This window comes from Nicotiana tabacum, chromosome 16 (genome assembly GCF_000715075.1).
Source record: "Nicotiana tabacum cultivar K326 chromosome 16, ASM71507v2, whole genome shotgun sequence".
Lineage (NCBI taxonomy): Eukaryota > Viridiplantae > Streptophyta > Magnoliopsida > Solanales > Solanaceae > Nicotiana > Nicotiana tabacum.
Window position 1 is genome coordinate 96,749,116 of NC_134095.1, and position 13,139 is coordinate 96,762,254.

The 13,139-nt window shown below is 38.2% G+C and overlaps 1 protein-coding gene across 2 annotated transcripts; it reads right to left on the bottom strand.

The window, feature by feature from the left end:
* Window positions 1-260: 260 nt before the first annotated feature.
* Window positions 261-3,788, bottom strand: LOC107767133 (pentatricopeptide repeat-containing protein At4g14850-like). Of its 2 annotated transcripts, XR_001643847.2 has the most exons (3): window positions 2,146-3,788; window positions 744-1,475; window positions 261-643 (listed from the first exon to the last, which is right to left on the bottom strand). XR_001643847.2 is itself a non-coding variant. In XM_016586055.2 (2 exons), exons 1-2 carry the CDS (start codon window positions 3,741-3,743, stop codon window positions 1,010-1,012), a joined length of 2,064 nt encoding a protein of 687 aa, XP_016441541.2. In that variant the 5' UTR covers window positions 3,744-3,788; the 3' UTR covers window positions 261-1,009. The 2 variants fall into 2 exon arrangements, 1 of the variants encoding a protein (XP_016441541.2); XM_016586055.2 differs by having other exon boundaries at window positions 261-1,475.
* Window positions 3,789-13,139: the final 9,351 nt, after the last annotated feature.

Below are 13,139 nucleotides of genomic sequence, written 5' to 3' on the forward strand. Positions count from 1 at the left end.
ACTGTGGGACATTCAATTTCTTTCAATCCATAAGCAACAAAAGACTTCCTTCTGCCTACATCTTTCTTCAAAATTTTTATATTCAGTTCTGGATACTGGGGGTTTCAAAAATATGGATAAAGTGGTATCACGGGAGGTGTGTCCAAGTCATGATGGCGAAAACTAAATATTAGTTATCATGTATCTGAACCAACAACTTGAATTATGTACATATTTTACTAACCCAAAAAGCTTCCTAGGGTATCTTTGTGGTCAAAATATTTGTTGAGAACAACAGCTCATCAGTAATAACAATGGAACAATTCATGATCTTTTCATAAGAGCTTTACAACTAAAATATCATACTAACTTATCTAGATTTGTCAGTAAATATATCATACCACCAGACCAAATGCCCTCACTTAAATGGAGCGCCAGTCAGGATTCATATAGCTGACACCAACTTTTTTGGATTGAGGCATAGTTGTTGTTTGTGAATATATCAATCGTTTTTTTATTATTTTGTGTCTTTGTCTTTCTGTGTGTTTGTGCATATGTACTAGGAATATGGATCTACAACACAACTGCAAGCAAGGAGTACCATACAAGTTTTCATGTTGAAATAGTCGTAAACTTGTACTCTGGCAGCACCAGGAGCTTCTTCCTGCATTCAATTATTTTGTCATCGGCGTGAAGATATAATAACATGACATGCCATAGAACTGGAAGAATTCATATTGTTCATGCTTGAGGCGCTAAAAAACCTGTTAGCATAGCTGCTTTTTTCTGCAATGCCAGTTTACACGTAGTTTTGAGTTTCAGATTTGTGAAGCCCTTAACGTGCCTCTAGCAGGGGATGGTGGACCTTGTATGCAATTCCAGCTTCGCCTTGGAAGTGAAGAAAACTTATGGAGGTGATATCTTCCAGTTCAGACCCTCAACTTCAACATCATGAGTGTAAATTAGTGCCTGGATCAGTGGCAGAATGGCAAGGAAGCCACCAGAATTCTCTGGTATACCTAAACTAGATTCACCAATAATCTCTGCACGAGCACTGGTAGTCCTTGAAACAATGAAAGCGGTTGTTATCTCTTACTATAATTTCTCTACCAGTAATGCCCGATATGAACTTTATTGCACTATGGCAATCCACACAAACCCTCAGATTTTTTGTTATCCTTATAGGGACTCCAGGAGGGATAACAATGAGACCAAATGCAAGTGCAATCTTCTCACTATGGTACCAAACTTCTGATTCCTTTTCTTCTTCCTCTAAGTCATACAGAGCAAAGTTCGTGTCAGCAGTATAACCTGCTGCTTTCATATCTCTCTTTAACTTGGCCAGCATTGCTTGAATCTCTGGGTATCTCTCATGAATTGTATCCTTTGCTTGGAAAATATGGACAGAATTCCTTACAGATATCCAACTGAATCCGGCCCCTTTGTTGATGCCCACATCCTTCATCTCCTTCCTGACGAGATTAGCCTCCTCCCACCTGCAGTTACCTCTTATGATAAATAGGTATTGGAGAACACCAAGCTTATATACCAATGACCATGGACAAACATTCAACTTGAATTCTGCAGATAGAAGTACCAATTTATAAAAAGGGACAAGCAATAGTCAAGCATGACAACCCCCCCCCCCCCCCCCACACCCTCTCCTTCCAAGCCAAAGTTAATAGTATAATAGTATTGATGAAAATGTGTAAATACTTTGGGTTCCCAAAACAGAAAGAGTGTCATAAATGAGAATAGAGGAAGAGATATTTCCTGAATCCAGCTGTCGTAGTAACACAGATAAAGAACTTTATTGGTCCTTCAAAGGGTTAACAGGTTTGGACTTAACAGTAAAATTTCATGCAATGTTTCAAAAACAAAGTTAAATATAGATTAACAGGCCCTCTGTTCTCCTAGGATAGCTTCACAGTTGTATGACAAGATAACAAGAACATAGATGGTCCCTTATCCCAAAAAAAAAAACAAGAACATAGATGGTCGAAAACAGAATAAACTAACAACACACTGTGGAGGAGCTTCGAATGTCAGTTTCTATACACATTAAGTTAGTAAAAAAGAAAGGACACAGACTGCGATTTGGTGAACTTTTTGCAGGCAATAAGATGTTCAAGAACTATCTTAGGGAAACAAAGAACTAAATGTCACCTTCCAGCAGCTGCAAACATATTTGAAAGAATAACATGGTTTCCAGAGTCCTTTGGATCAAGTTGAAACAAATTGTCAGCTGCAACCTTCCCTAGTTCAGGTTTTCCATAAACTCTACAAGCCCCTAAAAGAGCCCCCCAGACTGAAACTGTTGGTGGAACAGGCATTTTCTTGATAAACTCGTATGCACGCTCCACCAAACCAGCCCTTGCAAGCATATCCACTACACATGCATAATGCTCTGGCCCTGGTTGAATCCCATACTTTTTCCTCATAGATTCAAAGATATCCATGCCTATTTTAACAGTTCCAGCCCTACTACAAGCTGTCAATACACAAACTAATGTCACATAATTAGGCACCACGTCATGGCTTTCACTTGTCATCTCCTCAAACAAATTCAATGCCATGTCCGCATACCCTTGATGAGCATAACCACCCATTACTGCATTCCAAGTTATCAAATTCCTCTCAGGCATTTCATAAAACACGCTCTCACAATCTTCTATGTTACCACACTTCCCATACATGTCAACAAGTGCACTGCCAACAAATATGTTACTCTCGATACAAGCCTTTACTGCAAGACCATGAATAGACCTCCCAAGCTCAAGCACTGCCATTCCTGCACAAGCACTAAGCGCACTTGAAATCATAAATTCAGTTGGCTTAATATCTTCCTTCCTTGCCTTAAGGAACACCATAAAAGCCTTCTCCCATATATCGTTCTGTTCATACACCGCCAACATGGTGCACCATGATACACCATTTCGCTCATTTATCTCATCGAAAACCAGCTCCGAATACTTCACCTCGTGACATTTGCCATAAAAATCAATCAATCCATTCAGAACAGAGACATCAGATCGAAACCCAAGCCGAATCACATAACCATGCAACTGCCGCCCAAGCTTCAAATACAAACCATCCGAGCAAGCATTCAAAAACACACAAAAAGTAATCGAGTTTGGTGGCTCTTCGCCCACTCGCAAGAGCTCAATAAACTTCAAAGCAGCATCGTAAGACTTCCCGTCAAGCACGGAATTAGAAATACGTGCATTCCACGTGGCTATATTCCTATGCGGCATTTCATCAAACATCTTCCGCGCATATTCCCGTAGACCCGTTTTACCGTACATGTCAAATGCGCTACACCCAACAAAAACATCCTCAATCAAGCTAGTTTTCAATGCCAGTGCATGAAGCTGTTGACCAGTAACGGGGGAATGCAAAAACGCAGAAGCTTTAAAAAGGCAAGGGAAAGTGAAGTCATTGGGTTGAACACACTCACGGCGCATGTTAGAGAAATGTAACAGCGCGGAGGTAAAATGACCAGTTTGGACGGAGCCGGCAATGAGAGCGGTCCAGGTGACAACAGAACGGTAACGAGTCGGGGTGAGCGAGAGGAGGAGTTGAGCTGAGTCGAGTGCGTCGAGTTTGGAGTAGAGGTTGATGAGATGGTTGGAGAGGAAAGGTTGAAAAGGGGGTTCAAGAGTTCTGATTATATGGGCATGAGCTGCTCGCCCAAGAAGAAGGGATTGAGTTGATACGGCTGATTCAATCAGCGATCCAAGAGCGTTGGCGCTCAGGAAGGGCATGGAGTCGCTCCGTGGCCACGCCAATGACGGGTAATAACGCTAGTCTATTTATATATATACTACTTCCATTTCAATTTAAACGAGGCTGGGTGCGCATTTATGTCTGTACCCGTTTTTGGGATCACGTTTTAACTTGTGCCCGCTTTATAATAAAATTTACAAGCGTACCCACTTTTTCGCGTAACTTTAACATACGGGGCTGAAGTAGCAAAGTCAATCACACAAAACTTCATCATTCTAGTAGACGGGCCTAAAGTAGCAAGTGTGTTGAACCAAGTGTCCTGAAGTTTTTGTTTGTACTTGCTGAACTTAAGCATAGTAGCTGAAGTTTTGTTCTCTATTTGCTGAAGTTTTTGTTTGTAATTGCACTAAATAAGCTGAAGTTTTTTTTTGTCCTGGACTCATTAGTTTTGCCATTAAGCTTTTTCAAAAATTTCAGCATAAGATGCAAACTTATTTAGTTCATTTATAAAAAGTTCAGCACTAAATAAGCTGAAGTTTTTTTTTGTCCTGGATAAGCTTTTTCAAAAACTTCACCAGAAGATGCTGAAGTTATTTAGTTCATTTGTAAAAATTTCATCACTAAAAGCTGAATTTTTTTTGTCCTGGATTCATTAGTTTTGTCATAAAGCTTTTTCAAAAACTTCAGCAGAAAATGCTAAAGTAATTTAGTTCATTTGTAAAAACTTCAGCATTATATAAGCTGAAGTTTTTGAAAAAGCTTTATAACATACTAGATAAATAATCAGATTGCCAACAGTATCTAAATCATAAATTTTGAAAACAATAAACGTGAAAAGAACAGACTTATCGTTGTCTACTAAGTTACGTACGTGGAAATATTCACAAATTATTATCTACTAACTTACGTAATTATTTATAATTTATTTTTAAATAATCTTATAAACATATTTATGGCAATCATCCCATGAACTGAAATTTCATAGCAGCACCAACAACAGCAGAAGAAAGAAGAAGAAGAAGAAGAAGAAGAAGAAGAAGAAGAAGAAGAAGAAGAAGAAGAAGAAGGAGGAGGAGGAGAAAGGAGGCTGAAGTTGTTTAAAAAGTGGGTACAAGTTAAAACTTTTTTAAAAAAATAGGTATAGGTTAAATGGGGGCGACCAAATAGGGCGCCCAGTGCAATTTTTACGGTTGTTTGCTCCGCATGGGGTTCTAAGAATTATTTTTTCCTTTGAAACTTGTGGTGTTAAAAGCTTTAAGGGTCAAAAGCTTTGTGGGATCATGATGTTTGAGTGATTATAAAAACTTCTAATTGAGGGTAAAATAAAGAATTTAAAGTTGAATTAATTACAATTAAAATATATATATAATTCTTTATAGAATGACTAATAAGAAAAATGTGTCATTTAAATTGAAAAAGAGGGAGTGCTAGTTTTTCGTTACGTATCCTATATTAGTACATAAAAGTTTAACAAAATTATATACATATATTAAAAATATGTCTGGGATATAATATAGAAAATATGTAAATAAAAAGGGTAAGATACTGAAATAATGAATGTCAATCATATTTAGCTGACTCATAAGAAGATAGTAAATCTGAAAATCCTAATCACAATTTTAATAATAACAGCTGATGAAAGCATACAAAAATAGTGAGGCTTCCATCTAGATTTAGGGTGATAGGGCACGCCATAATACGATAAGACACACCCCGAGGAACATCACATGTATGATAACATATAACAATAAATTTAAAATTTTACTGCTGGTAGTAGCTGCAAAGAAATAACAAAAGTTATATTTTTTTTGAAATAATGTATAATTATTTTATCATCTAATATAATGGTAAAAATAGTACGGGCTAGTTAGTTTTCGGACTGTTCATTCAAAATTAGCCAGTGTTTGCAAAGTCATTAAAAAATAGTCATTATTTTGCTTCAACGCGGAAAGTTCCATCATAATATACTGGAGACCGGTGCACCCGTGTATGAACCTCCAGCATATTATGCTGGAACTCCAACACGCGAAAAGTTCCAGTATATTGTGCTGGACCGATATATTATATTGGAACTATAGTATATTATACTGGAGTTTCAGTATATTGTACTGAAATTCCATTATATTATATTGGAGTATTTTTTCGGATTTTGGACAGTGCTTTCGTTCAAATTTATCTTTACATGAAAAGTGGCTAAATTTCGATTACTCGTGAAACTGTGACTATTTTTGAATGACCGCTTATAAATCTGACTATTTTTGAATTTCTCCAAATATAATGTGATTGAAAACAATATTTTGCAATCATGAGACTTACTGACAAGACTGCATATACACCAACACAATAATCTAGGTCATTTGTCAAAAGTATTATTGCATTAAGTATCTACCTTGCAAAATAAATTAATATATCTATAAAAAGTTAAAGTAATTCGTCTACCTAAATAAACTGATAGTGGACTGAACACACATTTCTTTTTTTAGAGATTTTCTTCAACGGGGCACTTTGCTAATTTTTCTATAAAGCTTTAGCTTGTGCATATGTTTTTCAAGTCCATTCACATTATTGTCAGACATCTTTAATTGACTTTCCTACAAGATAATAGTCTTATGATTTCCAATTTGTCAATAAGTTAATAATCACTATTTCTTCCCAAAAGATGAAGTTAAAATAATTAAGTCTGAGTGGATCCATATGATAACCAAACACACCAAAAAGTACATAACAATACCAAGAAACATGAGGATAAAATTTTCAAAGGTAAATATTGGAAAAAATAAAATATAAATATAAATATCGTGAAGGTGCGTATAAGGCAAGCGAGTATATTATCTATGAAAAGTGAAGGAGCAAATTATACATACTTGCTTTCGGATGATAATCTTCAACTTCAATATTCTTCTGATAGTGTTATATGATGATATTTTAGAGGGTAATGCTTTATCCCACTTTCCAGTATATAGCAATTTAGAATTACTTTTGATGCTATCACTTAAAATTAAAAGCATTGAAATTGTAAAAGTAACATCCGGAACAAATACACTTGTCACGACTCGGATTTTCCACCCTCGGGAGTCGTCATGACGCCTACTCGTGAAAGCTAGGCAAGCCAAATATTATAAAATCATTACCTTTTTTGTTAAACATATTCAATAATTTTAAATAATAAGTGATTAAACAACGGAATAATTTAAATAACCAGAAATGAGGAAGACGAAAACTTAATAATTCAATCAAACTCTGATACATAATTTGAAGTCTAGTACTACCCAGAATTTGGTGTCACAAGTCACGGACTATCTAAGAATACTACAAATAAGGTCTGAATGGAAATACATAAGTCTGTCTCTGAATAAGTAAAAACAGAAAGAGAAATGATAGAAGGAGACGCCAAGGCCCGCGGACGTCTGCAGACTATCTCGGGTCGCCTGAGTGGACTGAAGACAGCACCCTCATTGCGGTCCAAACGCTCCGGTATCAGTATCTGCACATAGTGCAGAGTGTAGTATCAGCACAACCGACCCCATATGCTGGTAATTGTCTAGCCTAACTTTGGCGAAGTAGTGACGAGACTAGGACCAGACTACCAAATAAAACTGTGCAGTTAAATCATATACAACAGAAATAAAAGTAGATAGTTACGGTTAAAGTTGGGCGGGGGAAACATGCTGCGGGGAGTAACAAATAACAACAGAATAATAGTAGGAGAAATGTAAGGAACGCCATAAATCAATTACCAACAAAAGATAAGGAAATAAGAAACAAGTACACATGTAATATCGTTGCAGGCGTGCAACCCGATCCCATTTCATATAGTACCGTTGCAGGCGTGCAACCCGCTCCCATTTCATATAGTACCGTTGCAGGCGTGCAACCCACTCTCATTTCATATAGTACCATTGCAGGCGTGCAACCCGCTCCCATTTCATGTATTACCATTGCAGGCGTGCAACCCGCTCCCATTTCATGTATTATCGTTGCAGGCGTGCAACCCGCTTCCATTTCATTTATCAACATCAATCATAAAAAAAATCCCGGCAAGAGAACAATAGCATAATAACAACATCCTGGCAAGGGAACAATAATATTACAACAACATTCCAGCAAGTAGGGGTATACAAAGGAAACCGACAAACCGCACCAACCCGATAATCCGAGTCAAATCGAGAAAAAACACCCGATTATTGTTTGGTTTGATTTGGTTTGGTGATGGAAAAAAAACCCGACCATAATTGGTTTGGTTTGGTTTTAACTAAAGAAAGTCAAACCGAAACCAAACCAACCTGACATTACATATATAAAAAATTTAGATATATTTTATGTATAAATATACTTATTGTGATGTTATTTATAAATATTTCTTAAAAGATTTCATAATTTTATCTTTTGAGGTATTATTTTAAGGTTGGACTTAGAACTTTTGAATGTTCCAATAAGTTTTATAGCCATTAACATTAGTAAATTAAATAGTACTAACAAAAGTCCAAACCAAAATCAAATCAATACTAATGCTAACAAAATATATTCAATTCAATACTACGAACGTGAATGTATTAAATATCTACTTTTGTTTTGCAATAATTTAAATAAAAATGCTTAACCTATTTTTATTTTTTCTTTAGCGTTTAGTCATATAATTAATACTCCCTTATTAGTTTACTTATTTTAGCATGACTTAGTACTTTTAGATTATGTTTATTTTTATTATGACTTTTTAATTAGCAATATTTATATTACATAATTTTATTGTCTTTATTATTGAATATTTTAGGATAATGCCATGACATATCTCATATTTTGTATTATTTTCTTGGAAAATACTTTATATAGTTATACCTTACTAGGACTAAAGAAATATTTTGAGCACAATTTATATGTTTTGTTCTACGAAGATTTTACCGGAAAAAAAAATCAGAAAAAATCCGAATAACCCGAAAATCCGAGAAAACCCGAGAAAACTCGAAAGTGAAAAACCCGAGTTTTATTGGTTGGTTTAGTCTTTAAATTTAATAAACCGACATAATTGGTTTGGTTTGGTAATTGTAAAATCCGAACCAACCCGACCTATGTACACCCCTACCAGCAAGGGAACAATAATATCACAACAACATCCCGGCAAGGGAACAATAATATAATTCTCATATGAAGCATGAATAAACCACAACAGAGTCATAAAAATTACAATACAAGACTCACGGGCATGCTTGACACCGGCATGTAGATACTCGTCATCATGCCTATACGTCGTACTCCACAATTAACACATAGCAAATAAGATATAACTCTTAATCCCTCAAACTAAGGTAAGACCAAACACTTATCTTAAACTTTCACGGCCAACTCAAGCCTCAAACACCGCTTTTCCTTTAAAATTCGCCTCCAAATTACTTGTATCTAGTCCAAATTAATTTAACAACATCAATATATACTAAAGAATTCATACCCAATGCTTAATTATATGTTTTCTATCATTTTCCCTAAAAAGTCAAAAATTGACCCCGGGCCCGCTTGGTCAAAACACGAGGTTCGGACCAAAACCCGATCACCCATTCACTCACGAGCCCGAATACGCAATTAGTTTCGGAATCCGACCCCAAAAAAAGGTCTAAATTCCAATTATTCAAAAAGGCCTAACTCTACCAAAATCCCCAATTTCTACCATAAAGAATCATGATTTAGGCCTAAAAATCTAATGGGTGTTAATGTAAATTAAAGAAAACAAATCTAAAAACACATACCTATGGCTTTGTGGTGAAATCCCTCTTCAAAAATCGCCCAAGTTCGAGTTTAAGTGAAAAAGTTATGAAGTTTTGAAAAAATCCTGTTTTTCTACTGTTTTAAAATAACTGGGCAGGGAACCTATGCGTTCGCACACGGTTGGATGCGTTCACATAGAATAAATGATGACCCCTAGAATTAATTCTATGTTATCGCGGACCTACCTATGCAATCACATAAAACAAATGATGACCCCCAGAATTAACTCTATGCTATCGCGGATCTACCTATGCAATCACATAGAACAAATGATGACCTACAGAATTAACTCTATGCTATCGCGGACCTACCTATACGATCGCATAGAACAAAAACCTGGACACAAGCAAACAGCAAAAACACTAGATTTTCTAAGTTCAAATCACCCCGACGCCTATCCGAAACTCACCCGAGCCCTCGGAGCTCTAAACCAAACATGCACGCAACTCTAAAAATATCATACGGACTTGCTCGTGTGTTCAAATTGCCAAAATAACATCTTAAACAACGAATTTAGCATAGAAATCTAAGAAAAATCTCAAAACTTTCAAAGTATCAAATTTTACAACTACGGATCCGAATCACATCAAACGACTTCCGTTTCTTACCAAATTTCACATACGCATCTTAAATATCATATTGAACCTGTACCGAGCTCTGGAACCAAAATACGAGCCCGATACCATAAATTTCAAATATAATCAAATTTCCAAATACCCTTATATTTTCAGTAAAATAATTTCTTTCAAAAATTTATTTCTCGGGCTTGGTACTTCGTAATTCGATTCTGGGCATATGCCCAAGTCCCATATTTTCCTACGGACCCTCCGGGACCGTCAAATCACAGGTCCGAGTCCGTTTACCCAAAATGTTGACCGAAGTCAACTTAAATTAAATTTTTAAGGCCAAATTAACATTTTCATCACATTTCCACATAAAAGCGTTCCTGATATGCGCCAGGACCGTGCACGCAAATTGAGGTGAGGAAAAAGGCGGCTTCTAAGGCCTCAGAACAGAGAATTTACTCGTAAATCAAGTGATGACCTTTTGGGTCATCACATCCTCCACCTCTAAAACAATCGTTCGTCCTCGAACGGACATAAGAAGGAAGTACCTGAGTCGGGGAAAAGATGGGGATAACGGCTCCGCATATCGGACTCGGACTCCCAGGTTGATGGCTTAGCAGGCTGACCTCTCCACTGAACACAAATATAAGGGAAACTCTTCGATCTCAACTGACGAACCTGCCGGTCTAGAATAGCTACCGGCTCCTTCTCATATGACAAGTCCTTGTCCAACTGGATAGTGCTGAAGTCTAACACGTGGGATGGATCATCGTGATACTTCCGAAGCATAGACACATGAAACACTGGATGCACGACTGATAAACTCGGCGGTAACGCAAGTCTGTAAGCCACCTCTCCCACTCGATCAAGAATCTCAAACATGCCAATGAACCTAGGGCTAAGCTTGCTCTTCTTTCCAAATCTCATCACGCCCTTCATAGGCGACACTCCCATGAATGCCACATCACGAACCTTACGGTCGGCATAACTCTTTTGCCTGGACTGAGCTGTACGAAGCCTATCCTGAATGATCCTGACCTTGTTCATGGCATCCTGAACTAGATCCGTACCCAACAACCGAGCCTCTCCCGGCTCAAACCATCCAACTGGCGACCGACACTGCCTACCATACAAAGCCTCATAAGGAGCCATCTGGATACTCGACTGGTAACTATTGTTGTAGGAAAACTCCGCTAAAGGCAAAAATTGATCCCACGAGCCTCCAAAGTCAATGACACAAGCTCGGAGCATATCCATTATAATCTGAATAGTATGCTCGGACTGCCCGTCCGTCTGAGAATGAAATGTTGTGCTCAACTCGACCCGTGTGCCCAACTCTCGTTGAACTGCTCTCCAGAAATGCGAGGTAAACTACGTACCTCGATCAGAAATGATAGACACGGGCACACTATGAAGACGAATAATCTCCCGGATATAGATCTCAGCTAACCTCTAGGAAGAATAGGAGACTGCCACAAGAATGAAATGCGCTGACTTAGTCAACCTATCAACAATAACCCACATTGCATCAAACTTCCTCTGCGTCCGTGGGAGTCCAACAATAAAGTCAATAGTGATACGCTCTCACTTCCACTCGGGAATCTCAATCCTCTAAAACAAACCACCAGGTCTCTGATGCTCGTACTTTACCTGCTGACAATTCAAACACCGTGCCACATACGCAACAATATCCTTCTTCATCCTCCTCCACCAATAGTGCTGCCGCAAATCCTGATACATTTTAGCGGCGCCCGGATGAATAGAGTACCGGGAACTATAGGCCTCTTCTAAAATCAACTCTCGGAATCCATCCATATTAGGCACACAAACTCGACCCTGAAGCCTCAAAACTCCATCATCTCCTAATGTAACCTGCTTGGCACCACCGTGCTGCACCATGTCTCTGAGGACACATAAATGAGGATCATTATACTGCCGATCTCGGATATGCTCCAATAAAGAAGAACGAGCGACTTTGCAAGCTAATACACGGCTGGGCTCAGAAACATCCAATCTCACGAACTGATTGGCCAAAGCCTGAACATCCAAAGCAAACGACCTCTCACCAACCGGAATATATGCAAGACTGCCCATACTGGCTAACTTCCTACTCAAAGCATCGACCACCACATTGGACTTCCCCGGATGATATAAGATGGTAATATCATAGTCTTTCAATAGCTCCAACCACCTCTTCTGCCTCAAATTCAACTCCTTCTGCTTGAACAAGTATTGCAAACTCTTGTGATCCGTGAACACCTCACATGCCATGCCATACAGATAATGCCTCCAAATCTTCAATGCGTGAACAATGGCTGCTAACTCTAAATCATGGACCGGATAGTTCTTCTCATGAATCTTCAACTGACGTGAAGCATAAGCAATGACCTTGCCATCCTGCATCAAAACCGTACCAAGTCCAATAAGAGATACATCAAAATAAGCTGTATATGGCCCTGAACCTGTGGGCAAAACCAACACAGGCGCCGTCGTCAAAGCTGTATTGAGCTTCTGAAAGCTCGCATCGCACTCGTTTGACCACCTAAATTGGGCATCCTTCTGGGTCAACCTAGTCATTGGGGCTGCAATAGATGAAAACCCCTCCACAAACCGACAATAATAGCCTACCAAACCTAAGAAACTCCGGATCTCTGTAGCTGATGTATGTCTAGGCCAGTCCTTGACTTCCTCTATCTTCTTTGGATCTACCTGAATACCCTCTGCTGAAACAACATGACCCAAGAAAGCAACTAACCCAACCAAAACTCGCACTTCGAAAACTTAACATACAACTGACTATCTCTCAAAGTATGAAGAACAACTCTTAAATGCTGCTCATGCTCCTACTGACTGCGAGAATAAATCAAAATATCATCAATGAAGACTATCACGAATGAATCCAAGTAAGGCCTGAACACTCGGTTCATCAAATCCATAAAAGATGCTGGGCATTGGTCAACCCAAATAACATCACCAAGAACTCATAATGCCCGTACCGAGTACGGAAAGTTATCTTAGGGACATCGAATGCCCTAATCCTCAACTGATGGTAGCCAGATCTCAAGTCAATCTTCGAAAATACCTTGGCACCCTGGAACTGATCAAACAAAT

What these genes read in the sequence shown, in the direction of transcription:
- LOC107767133 (XM_016586055.2), bottom strand. Translation starts at nt 3,743, where the DNA reads ATGCCCTTCCTGAGCGCCAACGCTCTTGGATCGCTGATTGAATCAGCC. An exon ending in ATGTTTGCAGCTGCTGGAAG is followed by an intron (nt 1,476 to 2,145) that starts GTGACATTTAGT and finishes AGGTAACTGCAG; the next exon opens with GTGGGAGGAGGCTAATCTCG.